At 32.3% G+C, this 27,839-nt stretch overlaps 1 protein-coding gene across 1 annotated transcript; it reads right to left on the bottom strand.

The window, feature by feature from the left end:
- Nucleotides 1-1,364: 1,364 nt before the first annotated feature.
- LOC148611858 (uncharacterized) lies at nt 1,365-26,893 on the bottom strand. The gene is made up of 7 exons (XM_088592813.1): nt 26,692-26,893; nt 21,440-21,805; nt 14,126-14,305; nt 10,616-10,822; nt 7,748-7,900; nt 5,379-5,483; nt 1,365-3,387 (listed from the first exon to the last, which is right to left on the bottom strand). The coding sequence occupies exons 1-7, from the start codon at nt 26,762-26,764 to the stop codon at nt 3,098-3,100; spliced, it is 1,374 nt and encodes a 457-aa protein (XP_088448939.1). The 5' UTR covers nt 26,765-26,893; the 3' UTR covers nt 1,365-3,097.
- Nucleotides 26,894-27,839: the final 946 nt, after the last annotated feature.

The raw sequence follows: 27,839 nt of genomic DNA, 5'->3' as shown, positions 1-27,839 counted from the left end.
GGTACATTTATGTTTTGTCATAGCACCCGCAGTCCTATGATTGGTCAAACAAAATACTTTGAACTTTTAACTTCTGCAGAAAATACATATTTCTACCGCTTTAGAAAAGTAATACTTATATCTGATAAATTTCACAATTTATTAATTTAGAAAATTTGAACAGTGAAGCCCCATTTTTTCAGTCAGAACTATAAAAGAGCCTAAATCAATGTTCATATAATTATATACAAAAAGCAATGTGGTCTCATGGTGTGACCTTGTCTTCAAAGACAAAAAGTTCAGCAGAACCCTAAACCAGAACTATGACTGACAATCTTTACATTGAAAAAATATTTAAAATAAAGTCACATTTTAATTAACAATCTTCATCTTTGAATTTGGTTCAATCAAAAATGAAAAATCTATAACAGCTAATTTTTAAGAAAAAAAAATGGCTGAAAGTTATACAACTAACACAATATCTAACTTTGTATTAGATACTGATACAGAATTGAAGTAAAAACCTTAGGGTAAATAAATTACATGTCAATAAATTGTTGTTGTTAACACATTTCATATAAACTCAATGTGAGGACAAATTGAAGCTTGAGATAAATCACTGATAGTAATGATAGGTCGATAAAAGGTCAAGGAAATACTTTCTACAGGTGAAAAAGTAACATGTAACTGATATTGTTTCAGATAGGACACCAACCTTGTCAATAAAATAGATAAGAAAATGGAGCTACAATTTATATCTTAAATTCAAATCTAGAAATATTCACTTAAAATATTTATAAGAAAAAAATTTAGTCTGTTTTACATTAGCGTAGTGCATAAATCCTTAATCTGTCTTTGCAAAATTGCAAGGATTCAAATAATCTTTATGGTGTTCATAACTGATGGCATGACTGCTTTAAAGTTTACATAAGAGCAGTACAGAGACACAGGAAGGTAACTGATATGTCATCAACTTTTCTATAACAAGTATACCCATACCTAACTTGACTATATACTGCCATTGTATACAACACCTGAGATAGATTGATTGTTCTAAAAGTCAATAAATAGGTGATACAAGCAGACATAGTTTATTTACAAGTAAGGTCAATTGTACAACAGCTTATTTCTTTCTATAATCTAAAGGCATGTTAACAAAGAGAGGGAATAAACTTTCATTCACATATATTTACAAAAGATCCATATTTGATCAAACAGCCCAAAATATTTCTCTTTTTTATTATCATTATTCATGTATTATAAATTGTCAGAAGAATGGTGAAATATGCCAAAAGAAAATGTATGATGCATGATTCATTAACAATCTTCCAAGCATTCAAAACATTAGAAGATCACTCTGTCACCAAATAAATCCAAGTCAAAACCATCACAAACCACATTTTATTATCAGTGCAGTACAGCACACCTTTTTAAAGTATTAATGTTTGTCAGATACAAAAGTCTTTTCACATGAAATGTGGATAGATAAAAAAAAAGTACAAATTACACCTGAAAAAATCTACAAAAACAATAATTGTATTAATACCCAAGAAATAAAAATTGATACAGACCAGAGTGGTCTCCCCCTAAATATTGATACAGACCAGCATTGTCTCCCATAATTGACAACCAGTTATATCAGAATACATGATCTACAAAACACAAGTTTATTTGAAAAAAGTGTCAATTCTTGGAATAATTTCACCTTGATTATCAATATATGTTTTAAATACCTTTGCTTTAAATATTTTAAAAAAGATATAGAAAATTTACAAAATGTTATATATTAATATCATAACCTTGGGTAAAACATAGAATTCATAAGATATAAAAAAATCTATAATCAATACAAACAATATGTAAACAGAATGTCCAATAATAAATATATAAAAAGTATTTGTTTTCTTTAAGTACCATTCTGTGTAAGAAGCAGGCAATGGGTGGCACATATTTGTTCTCACTTTGGTCTTTTTTGCCAAAAGTATATTAAATACATCCAGAAAACAACCTACGATCTATTTAAATTTATCCTGAAGCATATGTGACATAGATATTTTTTGACTGCTTACATAAGGAAAAGTGCTAGAAATTTCCTTAGCACATTTTAACTAAATTTGACCTGTCAATATCTGAAAAAGGCATATTTTACAAACACTTCTATGGTTATTTCTGAAGGTTTTCAGGTATAAATACTTTGATAATGCAATAAATTCTCTGATTTTTTTTCAACATGTGCCACACCTTATACAAATTCACCTGATTCTTAGACAGAAACGTATACATGTATCACATAATACATGTACAAACAAGTTTATTTTTTCGTCTTTTTCAATTGGTTAGAAGATAATAAAGTATCACAGGAAAAAATTGTTCAATGGCATGCTTGTCCTTCCTTTTTCAATTATCTATAAACTATCAAGAAAATTTGTACATAATAATTTTGTACATTGTTTTTACTTTTTATTTATAATAGATAAATAATAGCTGGTCATTTCATGTGAATGCTGCTCTACAATGGAGGTAAACCAAACTTACTTATTATATTTCAGATGATCTTTTTATTGATAGGTCTAACTCTCAATTTAATTACACTCATATCTGTGTTTTATTATTGAAAATATTTAAACATAAAACTAGTACCACTAGATGCAGCTATTTTGTGAGAACATTCAAAGTCATACGGCAAGAATTTGATATATTCCCACTGAAAACCATGAATTTTAGAATTTGTAATGTTTGTTTTTATTGGTTCACAGTGAAAATTAGTTGTCTTTATCAATACATTTCATATTAATTTTTCTCATACTATTTCTTACAAAGAAATAAATAATATATACAGGAACCTTTATTATTCTTAACCAAAAGTAATTAAGTTATTCAATTGAACAATCTATCTTTTACATATTTATTACTGGAATAAGCACTTTTAATGTACCATGAAAGTAACGTAATTGGAGGGATATGTGCAGTTTTCATGTCATAATTGAAAGATACATTTGTAACTTAAAAACTACAAAAAAATACCTACAAATTAAGTTACCCCAACAGCACTATTAAGATCTGAAGTAAAAAATCATATGAATAAAAGATTAGAACAACATTCTGTATTAAACTACAACTAAATTTCATGTAAATGTGAATATTTCTGTGAACCGTCTCTTGCACGGTTTCCTCCCTGGTCCTGGTAAAAGTCATAGTCCATTCGTCTGGCTTGGATTTCATCTTCAGGTAATGCACTAAAGTTTACTCTTTCATGGTCATCCCTCAGTTCAACCGTCCAGAACTTATTTCCACCTGGATGTTTTCTCCACCGACGAAACAAAACAAATGCTACTACTCCACAAATAAAAACTAAAACACCAATACAGACTCCAACAACTATACTTCCAGTGTGAAGAGAAACGTGATCTGAAAAAAAAGGTATTGATTCAAATATGATGTGCTTCAAAGGTCTTCAGATGACAGTCATAGTTAAAGGTAATAAACATATGAACAGCATCATAGACATATGAGATTCTTATTTCTGATTTCATTTACAAGTTTTAATCAAATCTATTGACTTAACAATAGAATTTTGCTCCATGATGTTCACAATTTCATGCAGATTCAGAGATTCAATCTATAGAGAACCTTTCAAAATTCACTAACATAAGACCTCTGATACCTTAAATCTAGGACAGGTAAAATGTCATCTGAAACAAGAGGCTCCAAGGAGCCTGAATCGCTCACCTGGTTGAATTTTTGCCTATAAAGGGTAATAACTCTAACAAGGAGTTGTCAGACAATTTTGACTCTATTTGATTCACAAATATTCGACACATATGTAAACCTTGTAATAAGGATCATTTCAGTCCAAAAAGGGCAATAACTCCAACATGGGTCAACAAATTTTCACCAAAATTTGACCACAGATAGATCTCTTCATGCTGAATAATTTCATTCCAGTCAGATTTTGGTTAAACCTAACCATTTTGGAGATATATATGTAAAAATCTGCTGTCTGACCCCTATGTTTTATTTTTAGTAACGGTGGCCATGTTTTTCGACAGATCGAAAATCCCCACTTCAGTTCTATGCACGATACCCCAAGAAACATTCATACTAAGTTTGGTTCCAATTGGTCAAGTGCTTTCAGCAGAGAAGAGTTCTGAAAAATTGTTGAAGACGATGGACGACGACTGACGCCAAGCGATGGCAATAGCTCACATGGCCTTCAGCCAGGTGAGCTAAAAATGTCAACTTTCATTGAATTCTGTAGAGCAGTTTCTGAGGAGATTTTTTTTTAAAGTAATAACATCATAAACAGAAAAAAAACATCAAAAAAGGGCAATAACTCCAACATGGGTCAACAAATTTTCACCAAAATTTGACTACAGATAGATCTCTTCATGTTGAATAATTTTACCCTTATGTCAGATTTTGGTTAAACCTAACCGTTTTGGAGACATATGCAAAAATCTGCTGTCTGACCCCAATGTTCTATTTTTAGTAACAGCAGCCATGCTTTAGAACAGATCAAAAATCCAAATGGTCATTTTGTTAAGGATGCCCCTTAAGACAAAAATACCAACTTTCATTGAATTCTGTAAAGTAGTTTCTGAGGAGAAGATTTTTTAAAATAATAACATTAAAAACAGCACAGAAAAAAAATGTCCAAAAAGAGCAATAACTCCAACATGGGTCATCAGATTTTCACCAAATTTTGATCACAGATAGATCTCATCATGCTGAACACTTTCACCCCGTCAGAATTCGGCTAAACCTATTGGTTTTGTAGATAAACATGAAAAACTAAGGTCTGACCCCTATGTTCTATTTTTAGTAAGGACAGCCATGTTTTTCGACAGATAAAAAATCCCCACATCAGTTCTATGAACAATACCCCAAGGAACATTCAAAGTAAGTTTGGTTCCAATTGGTCGAGTGGTGTCAGAGGAGAAGATTTTTGAAAGAAATAACATTAAAAATAGCAAAAACGTTGAAAAAGGCCAATAACTCCAACATGGCTTAATAGATTAAAATGAAAATTTGACCGCAGATAGATCTCATCATGCTGAACACTTTTATCCCCTGTCAAAATTTGGCTAAACTTAACTGTTTTGGAGATATATGTGCAAAACTGCTGTCTGACACCTAAGTTCTATTTTTAGTAATTGTGGCCATGTTTTCGAGTTTTGAAAAATTGTTAACGAAGACGGAGACGGCGGATAGACGGCAACAGCTCAAATGGCCTTTGGACAGGTGAGCTAAAAAAGGAAAATCTACATACCTAAAGTTTTAGACATGATCAACCTAAAAAGTAAAAAAAGTCTCTTCCATTACAAAAAAATAAACCAATTTTGGTACATTGGTATTAACACAAAATATAATATTCATAAAACTATGCTGATTTTTCTAACCTTTATGTAAACATGGTTTGTCATTGATTGGGTCACCATTATAATCAGCCTGACACCTCTCACAGCTGTATCCAACAGTGTGGTCTGAACATCCTATACAGTGACCTGAAAATAAAAACAGAATGGGACAATTACTTTCAATTTAAAGAAAATTTCCGAAGCATGTGATAAAGATACAAGGTAAAGTTTGACCACAATTGGTACAAAAAAGCCTTCTGCAGCCACAAGTGGAAGTGTCATAAGAGATACAAATGTGCATTATAAAATGGCAGCTCAGTATGGAAACTGAATTTAGGCTGGACACAGCTCTTTATTTGGGTTGTGATTCAAAGTTTGACAAAGCACAGAACTCTGACAAGAATGAAAGTATTCAAAATCTGCAATTAGACATTTACCTAAATAAAACAAAATATCAAAAATTTATAACCTTGTCTGATTCACCCACCAATGCATCTTGTCTGATTCACCCACCCATGCATCTTGTCTGATTCAACCACCAATGTACCTTGTCTGATTCACCCACCAATGTACCTTGTCTGATTCACCTACCAATGAATTTAACCTCATCTGATTCACCCACCCATGCACCTTGTCTGATTCACCCACCAATGCATCTTGTCTGATTCCCCCACCAATGAATTCAAACCTCATCTGATTCAGTCACCAATGTACCCTGTCTGATTCTCCCACCAATGCACTTCGTTTGTACTAATTGATTTTTTGTCTATTTATATTGGTCTTCACCAAACTCAAAAGCCTTGTAATTCAAACTTTTTTTTATTAAGGAACACTTTCACCCAACAAATTTTGCAAAAACTAGAAAATGTTTGTTTAAGCCCCTACAAGGCCATCATTAAAAATATTCCAGTTTGACCAAACTCAACTATGATAATATATACTAAAAACATCCTTGGGTACAAAAGTCCACTAATAAAATATATTTAAGGTTTTTTGTAGAATATTTCTGAAAATGGATCCCACCATATGGCATACCTGCGGGAAGAATTTGTTAAAAGTTTCAAGCTGTTGTGATGAGTAGTTGCTGAGAAAAGTGTGACAAAATTTCAAAAATAAACAAAATCCTTAGAAAACAGGAAGCTGTTGTCAAATTATTCCAAAAATTGATCCCACCTTATGACATACCTACAGAAAGATTATTGATTACCCCCACTTTCAATTACGATATAAGGAATATAAACTAAGTCCTTGGTAAAAAAGAAGTTGATGTGGAATTTTTCCAAAATGAATCCAATCATATGGCATACGTACAAGAAGAATGAGAAATTGCTGAGGAAACTGTGACAGAAAAAAGTGTTACGGAAACATGAATACCTGTAAACACAGACACACATCATGCCATGACTTTAATGTTGGGACCCTAACTCTGTTCGCTGTTGGATTGCTTTGATTTCCAACAGCATTTTTCTAGACAAGCTTAAAAAGCCAAGCTGCCAGCTTGTCTGAAAAAAAAAGCTGTTGGAAGTCAGAGCAACCTTGGATTACTCTTTCCCAAATAGTCACATCAACTTCATCTGTCTTTCTCACGTTAATTTCATCTGGACAAGGATTTTATAGTAGACAGGATTGGTATCTTGCATAATTTTACACAGATCATATGTGAATAAGTATAGTGGGGAGAATGACTGAGATAACCCATAATGCAATTTGTAAATATTGCATGTGAGTTGATTAAATGGAGGAATTATTCATTGATTCAGCTTTTGAAATATTACATGATAAATCCAGAGGATGTCAAGATGACAAACTGTATCTTTCAGATGCTTGCATGGAATGATTTTTCACATGTTAATTTCAAGCACTGAAGCAAAACAGACAAAATTTTAGCATGATTTAACACAGTGGATATTGGAGAAAAACTGGAAAATAGGTTGTATAAAAAGAAAGGAAAAAAAACCAAAAACAAGGCAAAAAAAAAAGAATTTGAATGGACTCAGCAGCTTCTTTTTTATTTGGTCTATATTTTTTATTTTGGCCTACCGGTAATTCCACATCTTTAAAGGTCATAACCCTAATTCAATCCCAATATTACTCTTCATGGTATGGAACAAAAATGTTTGTTTTAACCCCCTTTCCTTTCAATGAAACAGGTTTACACTGTAAAGTCACTATTTTTGCTACCAATGATTCACCTAAAAATACAGGCTATTTTTTCTAAGGAAAAGATGCCAAATTCTCAAGATATTCAGCTTACCAGATATTTCTGCAATCAAAATATGAAAGAATTCAGTTCCAAGTTCATAAAGTCTTCTAGTTGTCAAATACATTGAAAACAGCCTTAAGTACAGCAATTAATGATGCAACTTACTGTATAAGCTACACAGTATTTTATAAATCCATGTAAGACATACCTGTCCTAGAGTCACAACTATTTGACCGTCCCCGACAGTAACATTTCTTGCATTCTTCATTGGGAAATGATCTCCAGTACCCATGATCACATATTTGACAATGTTTTCCAATATAACCCTTGTTGCATGAGCTACAAAGCAGCTTATCTTCAACTGAAATATGATAAATTTTTTATACAAATAACATAAACAAAATGTTCCAAACCTTTCAATAAATTCATAGTTATTTGCAAATTCATTGTAATCAGATGTAATCATGATTACTTGCCACTGCAATCATTAATTTAATCAATTACTTTCAGAAATGCTGCAATCATTAATTTAAATTAATCATACATTTGACAAAGTAATTGTAATTTAATCAATTACACTGAAAGTAATTGGACCTGGTAGCAGAAAACAAGACTGTTATTTGTTTTGGCCTTATACACATACTCATGTTATTGTCTAGAAACAAAATGTCTACAAACAACAATTAAAAAAGTGCCATACCATTATACAACCTCAACTATAAAAAGCAGTACATGTACTAGTTTTCTTTATATAATTTAATTTGATTTGTTATTTCTTTTATGGGCAAGATAGGTTTATAACCATAGATAACTTGGTAGTGTGAGGTCATTTTCATGGATTGGTATGCAATTCAAATAATGCCATACTATAAATTAGACTTTGATAAAGGAACAAATCTGAGCTTTGAATCAATTAGAAATCAAATTATAAGAATTGTTTTTAATATTTGACCATAACCAACTTTGGGACAGTTTACCCTTGTTCATAAACTGCTTCACAGTTCATGCAGCATAAACTGCCCAAAAGTTGGTTATTTCACATAACATTATAAAAAAATTAAACACAATCCTTAGATAATTCCATGATTAAGCCAAACGTATCTTTTCCCTACCAATGATGACTATCCTTTTTTTTCAGATGCAGTTGGTATTGTGCTTGCTTTGCCATCATGTGACATCCATGATGCTTAACCATGGCAACCTAACCAATGTAGCTTACAAGCTCGAATTTCACTGGGCAAATGTGATAGCAACCGTGAAATTTAAGGTTCTGTTGGGGGGCATTGGTGTCCGGAATATTTTTAATCACTTTTATGTATTGAATAATTGAAATTTGAAACAAAGTACAATAATCACACATTTCACCAAATAAAATCTTATTCAGATTTTGGTATTAACTTTAGCTCAGCGAGCATATGGGTTGGTTATCTTTTTTAAAGATAGAACTTTTTAATCTTGTTTTTTGTTGAGTAATTTTTTGTATAACTTGCATACACTTCTTTCTATTGGTTAAGATTAGAGATCATTATTATTCATCATTTTATGCTTTCTAGGTAATATTTGATGTACTACTTTCTAAGCTTTTTTACATCAAATTCACAGACAAAAATAATTTAAGTACGTAACACTAACAGTATGGACTATATCAAATTGTTACAAACAGAAAATCAGATGATTATCGGTAAATGCTATTTGTCAGAACAGGTATGAAGAAACAGTTCAAAGGGCCACAAATCAAAATTCACTTGTCATAATTCAAATTACCTGTCTAAAACCCCCTGTCTGAAAAGATTTTATGGTAAAAAAACTGTTGATCTCTTTTATCACACATTTTTTTTCAGATGTTCAGATTTTTTATTAGTTTTTTTTTTGTCACTTCAAAGGCTATATCGATATTATTTAAGGTAGATTATACCTATTACACTGCACATTCTTTTCTGTCATCTTACAAAATCATACAAATATATATATTTTCAATGATTTAATAATGCTTCAAATGATGTTAAAACAGTATGGAAAAATTATTTTAAAAGAATTTTTTACATAAAAAATGTATGGTAAAATTAAAAACATTAATTGTATAAAGCCTATTTCAAAAATAGCAGGAAAATGTTCTATAGAAATGTAAAGGGAATTTTAGTTTTTTAAATACTACAAGAAAAAAATGAGGTGACATAAGTTTTTTGTACATTAACATTATTAAATATGTTCTTTCAAGTTCATCTTCCAGAAAAAACAAAGAACATTTATCAACCAGAAATATTAGGTATGATTTCCCTTGAACAACAAAAAATATAAGAAATGGTAGCATTACTATAATAAACATCTTCATTATATTAATCTTCTGAAGGTTTAGACTTGAATGCCTTGGAGAAAAAAAATATTAACTTATCAGAACCGAAAAATTCAATTTTATTAAGCACTTGGTCAAACAAATATATTTTTATGTCTGGCTCAGGCTAATTGGCCTGATCTGTGTATATAAATTTTGTCCTACTTAAACATATAATTAATTTTTATTTTTATTTTTTTTCCTTTCTTATTTCTTTCAAAATCAGTCATTTCCAGTAGATTGGTTATTTTTTAAAGGAGGTAGACCTAGGGTAAGGGACACAACTCTTGAAATCAGTGATATGTTTGCATCATATTCAATTTCACTAAAGCCTTTCAAGCTTTCATTTGAAACAGAATGAAATCAATCCAATCTACTTTGATGCTTACATGAGGTTGGTGTAAAATGGTGAATTACAAACGTTCCAATGATTTGTAAAAGTTGTGTCCCTTACCCTAGATCTACCTCCTTAACCTGTTTACTCTGATAGTTCTCATAAGGACAGAGCATCAGCAACATGATATATTTTTAGGGTTCTGAAACATGAATGGCTCAAAATAGTTCAGTCAAAAATGACCTATGTGATTAGCTTAACTTTTACCGCAGGCACAGAACTGGCGTTCTAGGAAGTCTCACATATTTTCTTTGGCAGAGACATTACCCATAACAACCCAGCTGCATCATCAAAGTCATGATTTGAGTACACAAGGCTCCGTATCTCATTTGGCAAAGCCTAGAACTTACTAAATTCACAAGATCCATCAGAAAACGTCTTGTTACATGGACATTGGTAGCACAGGCCTTTAATATCAGTTCTGAAGTATGACACAGCACACTTTTCACAAAACAATCCAGTGTGACCTTTTTTACATGTACAATGAGGTACATGAGTGCCAGTAATAACCAGACATTTCTTTTCCACTGTACCATAGGCATCACAATAACAACTACCTAAAAATAAATACAAATATAGTGAATTTATGGAACATTAAGTGATACCTTAACATGTAATGGTGAAAAAAGGGGGATGGCAAAATGTTCAAAATGGCCCAACTTGAAATTGTCATTTTTTATTTTGCTGAAAATTGAACTTAACCTGCATTTTATGGTACTTCATAAGTGTGCAAAGTTTCAAAAATGTATAATGATCCGTTCTGAAATTATCATCTGGACACAGTTTGTTGGGGATGGACAAATGGATGGATGGTCTTGCAACTTTTCGAAGGGTATCACATATTTTAATATGATGTCTTTAAAAGACTGAGACCACAACCATGCTGCATGAGTAGCATGGACTAAAATGGGCCAGGTTTCTGCTTGTGTAAATTACCTCCCAACATTCTTCAATTGTGTAAGCAAACAAGGGTATATCATTAGGATGTGTATATCATATTGAGTAAAGCATAATAGACTTTAGAGACTTTTTTGAAAAAAAATATGGACTTACAGTCAATAAAAAAAACACACAAAATTGTATTTTCACATACACTTGGCTTACATAATTACTCAGTAAGCATGTTGTAAAATGTAGGACCATGTGTGAACACTGCAACTTTAAAATGCATTAAATCTGTCACATGGTATGTGTTCACTGAATGAAGCAAAGTCTAATTTGCATGTCACAAAAATACGGAAAAAGCACCATAACTGTACTTCTACAATGGAAATTAATCACAGAAACTCCATTTTATCATTGTTTTACCACAGGCTGGCCACCATTTCTATATTTAATAATGCAACATAAATGGCCAGCCCGAGGTAAAACAATTAAAACAAAAGGCTCCCAGGAGCCTGAATCCCCCACCTGGTTGAATTTTGCCTTTCAAAAGCAATAAACTTAACAAGAAGTTGCCCAACAATTTTGACTCAAGAAGTCTTTGGTAGGGCTTATCATAAGGATCATTTCAACAATTGAAAGTTCCTTTTAATCTATCATAGTTTTCAAGATATTGACTGAAAACTGTTAAAAAAAAGTCATTTTTCCCCTTTCAAGGGCAATAACTCATACAAGGAGTAGCTATTGAAAGAATTTGGCTAAACGATTTTGGAGATATATGCAAAAATATGCTGTCTGACCCCTATGTTCTAATTTTAGTAACGGCGGCCATGTTTTTCGACGAATCAAAAATCCCTAAATCAGTTCTATGCAGGATACACCAAGGAACATTTGCACCATGTTTGGTTTCAATTGGTCTAGTAGTGTCAAAGGAGGAGATTTTTCAAAGAAATAACATTAAAAATAGCAAACATTGTTGAAAAAGGACAATAACTCCAACATGGCGTAATGGATTAAAACCAAAATTTGACCAGAGATAGATCTCATCATGCTGAACACTTTTAATCAAGTCAGAATTTTACTTAACCTAACGGTTTTGGAGATTGTGAAAAACTACTATTTGACCCCTGTGTTCTATTTTCAGTAAGAAAGTTTTGACAAATCAAAAATCCCCATATCCGTTCTATGCAGGATACCCCAAGGAACATTTACACCAAGTTTGGTTCTAATCACTCAAGTAGTTTCAGAGAAGAGTTTTGTACAATAGTTAACCGATGGACAAAGACTACGATGGATGCCAATTGATGGCAATAGCTCACTTTGCCTTTGGCCAGGTTAGCAAAAAAATGAATTTTTAATTATTTCTTAGATAATTTAATACCTTATCACTCCTTGCAGGTGGTAGAGTATCAACACAAAACAAAAAAAAAATCAGTCCTGGGTTTTATCTTAAAAATCTCAAATAGATACTTACCTCAAATCATTGCGTTTTCCCTCAAGCCTTCAATTTCAAGTGATTTCATTGGCAATTTAAGTTGATGAAGGATTTGAAGAAACCTCAATTTAAGATTCTTTCTAAAACTGGACCCTTCTCTTTAATGATATCATTTTGACAAGGATAATTTGACTTGTACTTAACTTGACTTAAAATATTTATATAACATTCAATTTTTTTTCTAATGACTTCCCTAAATCTTGTATTATTTCAAAAAAGTATCATTATCTATCCACAAGTGACCCTGATATTCCTAAAAGGGTGAACAGAGAAAAAATTCACATACAGGTACACAGTACAAGCAAACATGCTGAATCTGCATGCCAAATTTCAAATCATTGCAAGAAAAGATTTTCTGACATATTACTAGATGACAATGGGACAGATCTACACATGTTTAAGCACTGATCATACAGAGAGCAGTAAGTCTAAGTGTCCAAGATTCTCAAAAAACCACCTCCCTACATTAGTCTTGACTGAAAATTAAGAACAGACACAGAGAATGACTAAATAATATCATAAAGGCCAGGGTTACAATTAATCTACCTACATCAGTGACAGTTATGATGAAAACATGAATGGACCCTGAGAATGACTAAATGACCTCATAAGGGCCGATCAACAGAATTTCATCTGTGTGATGATCAAGAGGTTAACATTCAACTAACTTTGAAATGACTAAATGATCTCATTTATGCAGATCACAATGTATCCATCTACATCAGTATCTAGTTCATGTGGAAAATATTCAATGAACCTTGAAAATAACTATTTACTAAATGACCTTATAAACGCAGGACATACAATCCAGCTATCTAAATCAGTGAGGAAAGAATTCAATGAACTTTGCGAATGATTAAATGATTGATTGTGGTTTAGCACCATATGCACATATTAATATATTTTAGGATGACAACAGACCCTGCACTTTGTACTGGTCCAACACAATGAGCCAGATATGGCAAGCTAAAGTGGACAAAAATCAATATTTTGTAATATTAGAAAAAGCTCATTTTTGTCCACTTTGGCTTGCCATAGCCAGATCTTCATTGTGTTAGTTTGGCAGTTGCTAATTTTCACAGACTCTGTCAAATGAACATATTTGTGGATATCCATTTTTGCGATTTCAAAAAAATTAATTGTGCTATATGGTGTAAAAATCCATTTCGCTAGTACTGTTTTTTGCTGCTTTCTGTCCACCATGAAAATAAATATGTTTACAGTAAGTTACAATGCACAATTATGTGTCACCCCACTCAAGACCAATTATTATGTTTCTAAGCCAACCATTTGTAACTCTATTGTCTAAATAACATTTGCTTGGCAGAGAAGCAGTGACTATTATTTTGTAAGTCTTTGACTTATGAACTTCCAGTTGGAACTGAATCCATGACCTCTGCAATTGAGACATGCATGCGGCCCTGAGATCACCAAGGCAGTTAACTAAATTATCCTGGATACGTAGGTATAACATTCCCTTTACCTTTAGAACTGTCATCTGGCTTTACTAATGCATGTGTTGTAACAAATACATCTTCAGTCTTCATGTAGGTTAAAGACTCATAAAATGCAGATACTCTGATCTGATATGTTGTGTTGGGTTCCAGGTTTGATAAGTGATATTCTGTTTGGTTCCTTCTTAATGTCTGATTTGTAAAGGACTCTGTAATTTAAAAGATATGAATCAATCTATTGTAAAATACTAAACCAAATAAAGTTCAGGCAATGGTAGGGGAGTTTCATCATGCAAATAAACGTACAAAACTATGCTTTTGTACTTATGCAGGGTTTGTAATTAGCAAGTGACCACTTGCCAATGGTCATTAACATTTGATGTGGACTACTAAAATGTCTACTGTGGTATTGAAGAACTATACATATTGGCCACCAAAATATTATCTGTGGCCTACCATGCCAAAACTTTAGGCTTAAGGATGTAGACCTTGGGAGGGGCACAACTCTTACAAATCATTGGAATGTTAGTATTCAACCATTTACATCAATCAACATTGATGTAAACATCAAAGTAACTTAGACTGATTTCATTCTGTTTCCAATGAAAGCTTTATTGGCTTTGGTGAAATTGAATATGATACAAACATATCACTGATTTCTAGAGTAAATTCCCTTACCCTAGGTCATCTCCTTAAACCCTCTATATTTTTATGTAACTATAGTTCTTTCCATATACAGATCTGTATTTTGCAGAAAATCAAGAATGATATACTTGTAAAGTGCCAAATGCAACAACCAATTGACAAAAAAAGACTGATTATGTTGTGTGTAATTATTTATGAATCAGAAATAAAAGTGAATTTGGTGGGCTTTTAACATGCATGAATCATCTTCTGTCTGATTTTTATCAAGACTGCTAGTTAAATACAAATACAAGATTACAAGTACAGATCCTTGCCTCCAGCTTTCAATTAGTATGGTGGGAAAGATATATGTTTGAACTTGTTTTAATAAGTTACATAGTGAAATAGCCTGTATTTTTAAAAAAAATTGACAAGAAATTTAGGTAGGGCACCACAGTACCTGCCACTTCATCCCTGAAGTACAATTACAAGTGTATCTTGGAACAAAAGTGGCCTAGTTCCAGTGTGCAAGATTAAGAGGTAAAACTAAGTGAAAATAACCAAATGCTTAAGAGCAATCTGGTTAAAATATGGCTGCAATCCTGAAAAAAGAACAACAATGTCAGGAGGAGGATGCAAAGTGATGACAATGGCTAAAAATGCTAAAAATGATATCCCTACTTAACCATAGTAGTTAAATAAAGTTGTCAAAGTTGAAAAAATTACAATTAATGATCTCCTACTGTTACAATCTTGGGATTTATAAAATTGGATTTTGAGCCTCTTTTGCCAGAATTAGACAATAACTACTATGCATATTTGTATATCTTACTTGGTGAAATAATTTTAATATGATCATATTAAGGAAGAGTTCTGCTCATACGTTATGCCAGAGCTTGCCGAAACTACGCAGACTTTTTGTATCACGCTAGAACTCTAACAAATAGGCTTCTGGAACAGGGTTATGTTGCTACAAGATTGAAGTCATCACTACAGAAGTTTTATGGTCGTCATCATGAACTTGTGGATCGTTATGGTGTATCCATCAGCACCATGAAAACTGATTTATTCAACGGGTCATAGTTTTCCTTTCCTCGTTTGTCTACCCCGGACTTGACTATTTATGAGCAACTCGGCGGGTGTTTCTAGAAAAGCAGAGGACGCTTACCCTACCGGTGCACCTGGTCCATGCTCCCAGTTTTTAGTGGAGTCCGAGTTGCTCATTTACTTTTTTTACTTTGTATGTATGATTTTAATTACTTTATGTTCTTTGTTGTGTATGTCTGTTTTCCATGTCTGGTCTTTGTCCCTGGATTACATTCTTTTGATTACCGCTATAACCTTGGTTCCCTTGATTACTCTTAAACACTCTATTTCCATACAAACATGATACCAAAAGTATAAAAGCAGAATTATGGAAGAGTTCGGAGCTACCTATAGGCAGTAACAGTGTATTGACTTGAAATATAGACTATCTACAGATAAGGCTTAGAATCAGTGTATTAGCTATGAGTGTTTTTTTCTGATTCATGTCAAATTCCTTTATTGTTTTGATTTCTAGTCAATATACAGTACTGTCATAATGTTTTCATACTCCAATCCTAATCATTTTTTAAAACAAGTTTTTTTATATGATGTTTTAATTTCATTTCTTTCTGACATAGTGACTCTATGATAAACAGGTAGTTCATGCAAGAGTAGGAAAGTCACAGACTGTATACAATCAATAAACACACCATCAATGCATTTTGGTTGCTCAAATAGAACAATTGCAGTATAAAGTAAATTGACCGGTATTGAGGAATTGACCAGTTTATTTGCAAATACATGTATAAGTACGCAGCAAGGGTCCAGAAACAGTCAAAAATGCCGGTTAAGACTGACAAATTTTGCAAATGACCACAGATTACAACACCGGTACTAGTATATATAAATAAACAGCATTGTACAGAAGATCCCATCCTTACAGTTACTTAATCAGTACTTTACTTTTTCATCACAGCATGTACATGTATACATGTATGTACTTTGTAGGTCAATTATGCATTTTTCTAAAAATCCAAGCTGTTGCCTTATATAATAACAGAAAAAAAATAGTTGCTTATTTGTTTTTAGCAACATGTTACATACATTACATTTACACTATCTTAATAAGAATTTAAAATATAATTTCTATTATACACCCTAAAGAGATGATATCAACAAGTTATTAAGTACATGTAGCAGTCCATTTAAGAATCATGCATAATTTGAATAGATAATTCATGTGAAGCTAATAAAAAGGTGACATTTTTTAAATTTTTGATGTAACTTTAGCTTTAGGTTTGTATTTATCAGACATGATGTTACACAGCCCACAAAAAGCAGAAATAGGCGAAATCCAAATAAACATATGGTAAAAAAACATAATTGGAACAGTAAAAAGCAGATTTTCTATTTTTAGGTCAAAGAAAATCACATCTGGAATTATGAAAAAAAATTTTTCTTATGAAACTTTCTAGCTTAAGATATTTTAGATAAAAGTTAAAACAGCATGTACATTGCAAAGGAAAAAATTAAAACTACATCAGTGCAGTCTTCATTTCCCCTCTAAAATTTAAAGAAAGATTGCATGAAATCTTGTATGAATTCCAATACTCTTTGCATCGTTTAACAAAGCATTCGGAAGACTTACATACATATAAATCCTTAACAAACCAATGGGACCTACCCACAAGTAAGTCTTACGTAAACTTGGTGAAACGAAGCCCAGATCACTGATGCATTGTAAATATATTGCGTCACACCGCCCAACTTGAAAAAACCCAAGAGGCTGAATCTTGAACAGTTGGGGCAAGTATGAACACACCATTCAAGCTTGATTCCTATCAGATAAATTTACTCAAGTTATTGTTTGGACATCATGAACCAGCTGGTTTCTGGTCCCTTCTTGGCATATAATTCCAAAATCAATCTGAAGCTTCCGTTTGTGGTATTGGCACCTCGTAGTATAATTTCATAAAGATCTATACTCTTATACTCAAGAAGTGTCTATGGAATAGGAAAGCATGATACCATTATACCACTGCAAGCTTTTCACGGTCATATACATTGTTATACAAATTTAAAATTTGTGATCAATTGGCCCATAGAGTACCCCTAAATTGCATGAATCTTAGGTGGAGCTTCACATAAGTATCATCACAGGACAGCAGGAAGATTTTAAATGTAAACTTGTTATGACATGGTTTAGATTCACTGTTCATAAACAGGCATACAAAGGTCAAAGTACATATACATGTATCACATGCTTTCTCCTTACAATTTAACCCTTAATTAACTACATGTATACTACCATCAACCTAGATTTTGATTTCTCCATTCTTCACAGTGGAGTCACTATTTTCCTTCACTGCGACTCCACTCTGTCTCCTACATATTAATAAAATGCTTTGTAGGGCACAGTTTGATACCACAGCATTGGTCAACTCTGAATAGTTGGGGTAAATATTGCCACAACATACACTGCACAAGCTTGATACAGATCAACAGTTTGGATTGCAAGTAAATGTTTGATACAGAATAAGATTCTGATATAGAGTGAAACTGTTAAAAAAAACTTTAAAATTTCCTCTTAAATATTTCCTTCATCTGACCTGATTTCCGGAGCTAAAAATTATAGAGGTTGCATGCTACACTTGTATGTCGTTCTTTGAATACCCCCACTCGACCTGGAAAGACAGACACTGAGGTAATTGGTAAACAGGAAATAGATAAGCAAAGTATCTGAAAAGAGGAGACATGGTGAAAGCCATCATGCAAAAGCAATATATCAAATGTCTAAGCATTCCTTCAAAAAGAAGAAGAGAAACCTGTTAAGAAAATTTCCATCATGTACAGCCTGAAAAATGACAGTCAATCAGTAAACAAGAAGTAGATGAGTGAGGAACCGGAAAAGGGGAAACATGATACAAGTCATCATGCAAAAGCAATACACAAAATATCTAAGTTTTCCCTCCGATAGAAGCTGAGAAACTTGTTATGAAAAGTGTAACAGACAGACAGACTGATGGACAAGGTAATTGCAATATAACCCCAAACAAGTCACAGAGTACTAGTAGTTTCATTTATATAAGACTGCATGGGATAAATCTTTGATATTATGATCATATCTGTGAAGACCAAACTTTGTTAATAATAAAATTAAATAGACAATTTCATTCAACTATACATTTCTTTCCTGAGTATTTTTCAAGTTTTGACAAAATATACAACACTTTGAAAAATTTTCAACTTCATAAAAGGCAGATTAATACCACCTACCCTTTCCCTGGATTCACCAATGTAAATATATGTAGTTATAAAAAAGAGAATAAAAATTATAAGTCCCTGAAAACTATTACCAGTATACTCAAGTTATTGAGCGGATATGGAAGTGTCCAAGGGTGACACTGATGATGCTGACAGTGATGAAATGTACCACTATACAATGGTTGTATAAAAACTGAGATAAAATTGCTTCATTCAAACTCTTTTCATATATTTTTTCTGTATATAACTAAAATGCTATTAAACTTGAAAAATCATTAAATATATTTTGTCATGTAAGCAGAGGGATTAACCTACAGTGTTGGATGGGCACTATGATTCCACTGATATCACTGTTGACAGTAGTATACATGTGACAGTAGTATACATGTTTATATGTTAAAGTAGCAGGACATGTAATAAATTCATCCCTTAGGCCATTTCTAAACTAACTTCGATAAGATTTAGTTGTCACATCTCATAAACATGTAAAGTGTCCAATATGATTCAAGTTCATACTTAACTGGTAATAAGAATACTATGACCAAGTCATCCAAATATACAAATGAACTTTACTACTTTCAAGTACAAAGTAGTAACTGGTATTAAAAGTAGATGTATGTTCATTTATGATTGCTATAAAAATAAAGGAAGTTGCTTTGGTATTAATAGTAAATAACTCCACATCCTGATTTTTCTAAATGAAAAAGGATCATTGCTACTTAGTGAAAAATATACATTTGTATTACACACCAAAATGGAGCTTGACTTGTACTATGATCCAAAACAATGATTTTAAGAGTGTGAAGGAGAAATAAGTGGTAGTACATTTTTTTACATGTATGAACACTGTAGTGTTTCCTCCAGATTCTTTTTGGAGGACCTTGTCATTTATTCAGGTGCCCTGCCCTTTTAGGTGGGTTCATATGTGCCTTGCCTTTTTCTGTCAACTTGTTGTATGCACAAAAGTCACTCATTTATCAGAAATCACCAATAGTCTATGTCAATGTTCACAATACAATATACATGTATATCCCTGATTTGATGACTCATATCTTAGCCTAATTATTTAATTACCAAGAAGAGAAACCTCTTTTTCCTATATTCTAAAGATCAACAACATTTTTTTCCACATTCAGAATTTTTAGAAATAGTGAAAAAGTATAATAGTTAAACAAGAGGTTCTTGAAGAGCCTGAATTGCTCACCTGATAAACCATACCCTATTAACTAAGTAAGTAAAGGTATCATACTTTGTTTTGAAATTCAAAAAACAAATTTGGCAAAGGTCCATTTTGTGATGGTGAACAAGATTACTCCCCATCAGAATTTTGATAAATTCAACAGTTTTTGAATTATTTGTAAAAAACTGTATTTCGACCCTCTGTTCTACTTTTAGTAACAGCAGCCATGTTTTCTCATCAATCAAAAATCCAATCAGTCATTCTTTGCAGGGTACCCTAAGAAACAGTAATACTAACTTTCATTAAATTGCGAACAATCAATTCTGAGGAGGAGATTTTTGAAAGTAATAACATAAAAAACAGCAAAAATACAGCAAAAAGGCAAAAACTCCAACATGGGCGACAGATTTTCACGAAAATTTGACCACAGATAGATCTCATCAAAATGAACACTTTTACCCCATGTCAGAAATTGGTTAAACATAACAGTTTTGGAGAAATATACAAAAAACTGCTTGCATGTTTTTTAACAGAACAAAAATCAAAACGGTCAATTTGTTCAGGATACCAAAAAAAACCAAAACAAAACAGTAATACCAACTTTCATTGAATTCTGTAGAGTAAATGTAGTTTCTGAGAAGATTTTTGAAAGTGATAACATCAATAACAGCAAAAAATATCCAAAATTGGCAATAACTCCGACATAGGTCAACAGATCTTCACCAAAATTACATCACAGATAGATCTCATGGTGAACACTAATGTCTGACTTACTATTTTTAGTAAAGACTGTCATGTTTTTTTCACAGATCAAAAATCCAAACGGTCATTTTGTGCAAGATACTCTAGTGAACAATCATGTTAAGTTTCATCCTAATATTAAAAAAATAGTTAGATATCACTAGAAATAAAGAATGATAACTCTTTTAAGAATTTTGGCACATAGTGAGAAGCTGAGAAAAAAAATAATGGTAAACAGTTCAACCAGTATAACTATGGTTTTTATGATTTTTAAATTGAATTGGACAGATTGGGCTGTAACCCCAAAATGTAATTTTTTAGCTATGTATCATTATTACAATAGATCATGTTTAGTCTGAAACTGTTTTGTTATTAATTTTACAGGGCCTAAGAAATTCAGACTTACATGTCAGTAATATTGGCACTGCTTTCAGGAAGTTCATGTACATGTTGTACAAACATTGGTGCCAAAAGGAAAAAATGATAATTACTAAACTAATACCGATACCTGTTCCATTTTTCCTCCAAATTAGAAAGTAACTATTTAATTGACCTAAGTGGTACGGGACCAAAGAGTGACCAATCCAATCCATGGGTTTAATTGTCTTCCCAGGCTTTGTACTGGTATCATGTTCAGGTAAAGTGGTCACAACATTATATCCAACTTCATCAGTGTTAGGTACAGAATCATTCACTGCTGTCACATTGATATTGGTTTTGCCAATATTATTTGCCAATCTTGCAATATCCAGTGGAAGGTGTAAATGATAATTCATTGGTTCGTACCAGTATACATATATATTTTGTGAACCAATATAACCAATAGTGAAATTAGCTGGAGCATGGAGTCGAATCATTCCAGTGGGAATACTTTCTGAAAGCAAAAATATATACAATAAACATACATGTGTTATAATATCTCTAATATCTAATTAAAATTAGATCTAAATTGCTCGCATGAAGACACAGAAAAAATGGGGAGTAATTAAGATCTAATTATAATCTGATTGTATATCTCTGAGGTAAACTGGTACGTCATGTAATACATGATGAATGTTAGAGTACCAAGAAAACCCTTGATGAATGTTAGAGTACCAAGAAAACCCTATGTGTGTAGGCAATTTCAGAATCATGGTAGTTTCACTTTCGGCATTGGTCATTGTAGAAATGTTGGGTTTGAACCTACAAATGCATAACAAATCCTCGTTTTGTTTCAAATAAAAGTATTCAATGGTAAAACTTGTGCTTATTCATTTGATTTATCTTTTGTAAAGTGATTGCAGTGCTGTAAATATTTTATTTAAAAAAAAATGAGTAAAAAAATTGAGATGAAGTGAGTCATCCCCAAAACCTAGGACCACCATTTTTCATGTTTACTTACTACATGTACATTTGTTCTTGGGCTACACACACGTATGCAAGTCACTATACATCAATTAACAAAACATCTAGACATTAAAATTACATTGTTTTATCCCAAGCAACAGTAAAGGGTTAAATAACAACATAAATGGCTAGCCCATGGTAAAACAATGATATAATGGAGTTTCCATGATTTATTTTGATTCTAACAGGACTAGTTTCTTTATATTTTTGAATACACACTGCCTATGTGTTGCACTGGTGACTGCTTTGGTGTAAAATTCTGCTGTGGCACCTGTAAAATTTGGTAAAATTTATGTATGACGTCTAAAAAAAGACTGCCAAATGTCTATGACATTGGTCATGTGTTTATCACTTTTTTACCATGTGGCACATAATACATGTATTAGAATTAAAAAATAAATCACATTCTGATACAAGTATTTTGCTTTACTTTAATGAATAGAAAAATAAACATAGATGTCAAATTTAATAATTTCTATGAAAACATTCAATAATCAGGCCATTTTGACAATGGGTTTTCATAATAATTACAATTTAAAATTTTTTTTCTTACAAATTTTGATATTTATTGTAAATCTAGAGTGCTAGTTAATGATTGTATTATCAACTTGGTTCAGTAAACTTATGGCCAGAAAAAAACATCAATATCAGGCAAAATTGAGAGCTCACAAATACAAATGTAGCATCATGGCAGCTTCAATCTTGTATACTTGGTAAATGCAATTGAGAACCACACTCATCTAGGAAGCATTAGCTACATGTAGCTTCGAAGATAAAATAAAAATTCGGGTCTTAGCTTTTTCCAAGATAAGGATGGTCAAAACATGGCATCTGAATGTTTATGACTTAACAAGCTTATTAATACTGGACCATTTGACTCAAAGACATTTTGGACCATACATATTTCTGACAATGAACCCGTCAACTATATATCATAACAAATTATACCAATTTGGAAGTTATTAATAACAAGGCTGACAAAAATTATGAAAAGGCTTAGGTGTTTTAATTCATATGTTACTTTGGGAGTGTTGAAGGTAGAATGGTACCATTTCTCATTATTTTAGTTTGGCCTTTCGTGTGCCCTACTCAAGTAAATACTTCTGGACACTGTGATTGGACAAATTGTGCCGACACCCAAAATGATTAATTAATTCCTGCCACTAACATTATTATACTTTAAAAAAATTGTATTATATTTTTTGAAAATCATTTTATATAAATATTATGATTTTTTAAAATTTATGTGCAAATTGCAGACCCCAAACATGCCCCTTTTCCAATAAGCCAAATGCCCTTTTCGGTAGCAAAAATGTGCCCATTAGAACTTTAGGCCTCTCGAAACCATGAAACTTCGTCACCATTGTTTGTAGTTCTTAATTATTACATGTACATAAATAAAATAAAATAGTAAACACACATGTACATAAATGTAGCAAACAATGAAGTATTTAAAATAGAAAATAAACAGAATTGTTAAATTATTATGATCTCAAAGCAGAGACATAAAGAATGTCTCTGTTTCAATGGTAAAGATAAAATGGCATAATCATCACATTCAGTAGGTTATCTTGAACTAACAAAAAGAGGGGGGTTATCCAGTGACATAATTTACACATATATGATGGACACTTGTACATGTTCCTAAAATCCAAACTTCCACACCGACCCTAGACCTTTATAGCATACCCTATATCACATACCCTGTATCACACCCCTAGACCTGTATCACATACTGTATATCACACCCCTAGACGTATCTCATACTGTATATCACACCCCTAGACCTACATGTAAATTGCATACCGTATTACACCCCTAGACATATCTCACACTGTATATCAGACCCCTAGACCTACATGTATATTGCATACCGTATCACACCCCTAGACATATCTCATACTGTGTATCCAGGGTTTTAGCTAGGATTTTGAGGGCTTTAGTCACTTTTGCATAAAGCACGAACGACATATTATGGGCAGCAGAATTTTGTAAATAGTCAATAGTATCAAAAACTAAAGACATAGATATGCTTAATATATTTATTTTAAGTTTACAGATACAGACATAACAATAAATATAATACATTGTAAATGTTACAACAAAATAACTGTTATTTTCTGTAAGAAAACATGTCTGTTACATAATAAAATAAAATAGTTACTATAAGAACATTTTTTTTTCATGACAAAGCTTTGATGTATTCAGTCTAAAAATATTTACTATTTGACAAAAGCTACTATTATGGTATGAGAAAATCCTCCTGTCCTTTGCCTAACACCACACCTTAAAAGCCCTCTTCAACCTAAAACTTCTCAAATTAGAAGGATGGAGACAGAACTTTAGAAGAGATTTTCTGATGAAACCTTGAGCCTGTTCCTAAGATAGGTCTTGATCAGATTGTACCTAGTAAATCCCCTCTCTAGGTCACAAGATGATAAAGCAGAAACCACACAGATAGAAAGGAGCTTGGCCACATTGGCATAGTCAAATGTAGAATTTTTAACTCTGTAAGCAGTTGCTCCGTGATATCTTACTGCTGGGTGGTAATTTTTTAGTAATCTTTGACTCCGAATCATGAGTCGAATTGAAGAAGTTTGTAATCATTGTTATTTTGTTTCAAGAAGAAAAGAGAATCAAAAAATAAATATTTATTGTTGATAAATACTACCTAAATAACTGTCCGGTATTGCGTTAAAATTAACTGAAAGCCATTAGATGACCAGTCACACTTCACAGACATTGTTTTTATAGTGTGTGCATTTAAATTTAAAAAAATAGATAGCTATATATAGGTGAGGTTCATGAAGGATTGGTTTTTATATAGGAGTAAATATCAGTCAGCACCCATTAAAGATCGAAATTGTTTAACACGACAAATCCTTAAAATAATTATATATATAAGTTATATTTTAAACTTACTTAAAATCAGAAATGTCTCGAGTCAACTCGAAGCTTTTTTCGGCAGTCAAAAATGACCGGCTGAAGACGAGTAAGAACCCTGGGAATATCTTTTGTGCTCCTAATGATCAAAAGATTGACAAGTTGTTGTTTTTTTAAATGATTATTAAGGATGCACATATCAGGGATGCCAGGTTAACAACAATAGAATGTGTTTCACACCTGGTTGACCAGGTAATTACCAAGCCTGGGATCATAAACTGTCAGAGTGCAAGGCCAGGTGAAATTATGTAACTTTCGATTGACAGTATTTAACAAAATTTATATTTAAGGTGACAAAAATTTATCTGAAATCCTTTTTGAATGGAATGTTTTTATATACTTTTCAAATTTTAAGTGACGAAAACTATCTAAAATATTTTCGTCATTTATGAAATCCTTTCGTAAATGGCGAAATGACAAGCCCTAGCTTAATCACTGTGTACATGTATATCACACCCCTGGACAAATCTCATACTGTCTAGACCTATATTGCATTCTATATCACACCCCTAGACCATTATTGCCGTCTGTATATTTCACCCCTAGACTCATATTGCACACCCCTAGACCTATATTGCATACCTTATATCACATCCAAGACCTATATCACATTCTGTAGAGCACACCCATGGACCTACATCACATTTTCTAAATCACACCCATAGCCCTATATGGCATACCCTAGCTCATATAAAAAGGTTTTAATGGTTTACATCAGATGTATAACAATTTTTTATACCAATCAGTGTGCCCTAAAAATCAAACATCATGACAAAAAGTGCTTGTCATTGTGTTATAGGGGTGAATTTTTCAAAATTTTACTATTGTTGCCTATTGGGAAATAAATACATGTAGTACTGTTCTTCCTTAAGGTTTCACCTTCCTCATATTATTTAAAAATAGAAATAGACAATGAAACTCATAAAATTGTAAAATTATGATTGTGACTTTTTGTCCAGAAACATTCTGTCCAACATTCTGTATGTTTTGCATGTATGTGTTTTATGTAATATTTTATGTACATTGTACGTTTATTCTGTTAAAACTCCTTAGAGATTATGTTTTCTGTTAACTTGCACCAAATCAAAATAAAGTTCCCTCATCTAATTAACTTATATCATTCACATGATACATGTTGTACCCAACTCCAAATAAATAACAGTTACAGTGTCCTAGTAGTTATGAGCTTAAATTGAGGTGAATTTTTTGTCCCCTTTTTCAGAGAAAATTCTGGTAAATAAGGTCATTGAAGTGCTGGTAGAGTTTTGAGTCTACATGTACATTCTCTTCAGTTAGGTTGATTGATGGGTTTTATAAAGCGTCTTTGAAAAACAAGATGAAAGAGTTGGTATTTGAGTCCTCCGGACAATTAAAATTGTTCGTTCGTATTTTCTTACCTGCACGGCTGCAGTGTCAGTGACCGCGACTCACCTGCAATTATCGGCTTGATTTTCCTAGCCAGTATCTGCGCAAGGAAACTTAAAATGACTAATATGGTCTTCATGCTTATTACTTCTTCAGTTCTATAAACAATTTTTTTACATGCTGCAACAAATATAACCGAATAAAATGTTGTTTTATTTCAAATGGAATATTGGTCGACCGGAAATGAGCCAATATTTCTAAATATAGTTGAAAGTCGGTGAAGAGACTCCTTCACTTTAAAAATTTGCCGGAATATCGCGAAGAGATGAAAGTAAAATCAAGGGCAAAGAAAAAATGTAGTCGTTAAAATTTACTCAAACCCCAAAGAATGAATTGATTGTTGAGATCATAATAAAATGCAAAAAGTATATTTGAAGGGCGGATCCAGATTTTTTTTTTATAGAAATTTATAAAAAGGATTAGCATACCTGCCAACTTTTGAACATCCTCGTGTTTTTTGTTTTTGTTTTTGGCGGGACAACGTGTGGGACATATTTCGCAAACTGCATGGGTTTTACTGTAGTGATGTATGAATGAGACAACCACAATAGTATAAAAAGGGCCTTTATCAGTTGAACAGCATGTGCATGCACTGTAATAGATTGAAGTTTGTAGGCCATTTTTTTTGGTGGTGGATTCCTCAAAACCTAATTGAAATTCTGACGTTTTAATTAAAAAAAATAATAACTTTTAATTACTTCTAATATACATTGAGCACACCTTTCCTTCTTTCCACTGATGTCAATTGAAGGAGAGTCAGTGTTCATTTTTGAACTTACAAAGTTCACTTCAAACAATTTCTCTTGCCTATACACCCCAGTCTTTGTCGATGCGAGAGAAAGATCTAAATTAAAATTATTTTAATTTGAGCAAGTTTTTCGGCCACTTTTTCTTTTTATTAAACGGAGACCATGAGGTTCATTATATAAGGAAATGTAACAAGTTCATGTAATGTTCAAGAATTTTGCTACCACATTTCCAAAATCACCATTATTTAAAAGGAATAGAATTTCTTTTAATTGTTACAAACAAAACTTTTGGGAAATATACTACACTGTTGAAATTACAGGAAATGTGTAAAAAAGAATCGAAAAGTACAGGGGAAGTAACTCATTTTGTATAAACAGTGGAAATTTTATTATTTGTTTAAATAC

This window comes from Perna viridis, chromosome 7 (assembly GCF_037379345.1).
Source record: "Perna viridis isolate PV_CMFRI_1.1 ecotype Kerala chromosome 7, ASM3737934v1, whole genome shotgun sequence".
Lineage (NCBI taxonomy): Eukaryota > Metazoa > Mollusca > Bivalvia > Mytilida > Mytilidae > Perna > Perna viridis.
Note: the sequence above shows the minus strand (reverse complement) of the source record. Positions and strands in the feature narration are given on the sequence as shown.

Bases quoted from the DNA above. Each gene is read 5' to 3' on its own strand.
- LOC148611858 (XM_088592813.1), bottom strand. From the start codon at position 26,764: ATGAAGACCATATTAGTCATTTTAAGTTTCCTTGCGCAGATACTGGCT. The intron at 21,806-26,691 runs GTGAGTCGCGGT...TTTTGCTTTCAG, and splicing joins AATCAAGCCGATAATTGCAG to AAAGTATTCCCACTGGAATG. The intron at 14,306-21,439 runs GTATCGGTATTA...TTTAAATTACAG, and splicing joins TTGGAGGAAAAATGGAACAG to AGTCCTTTACAAATCAGACA.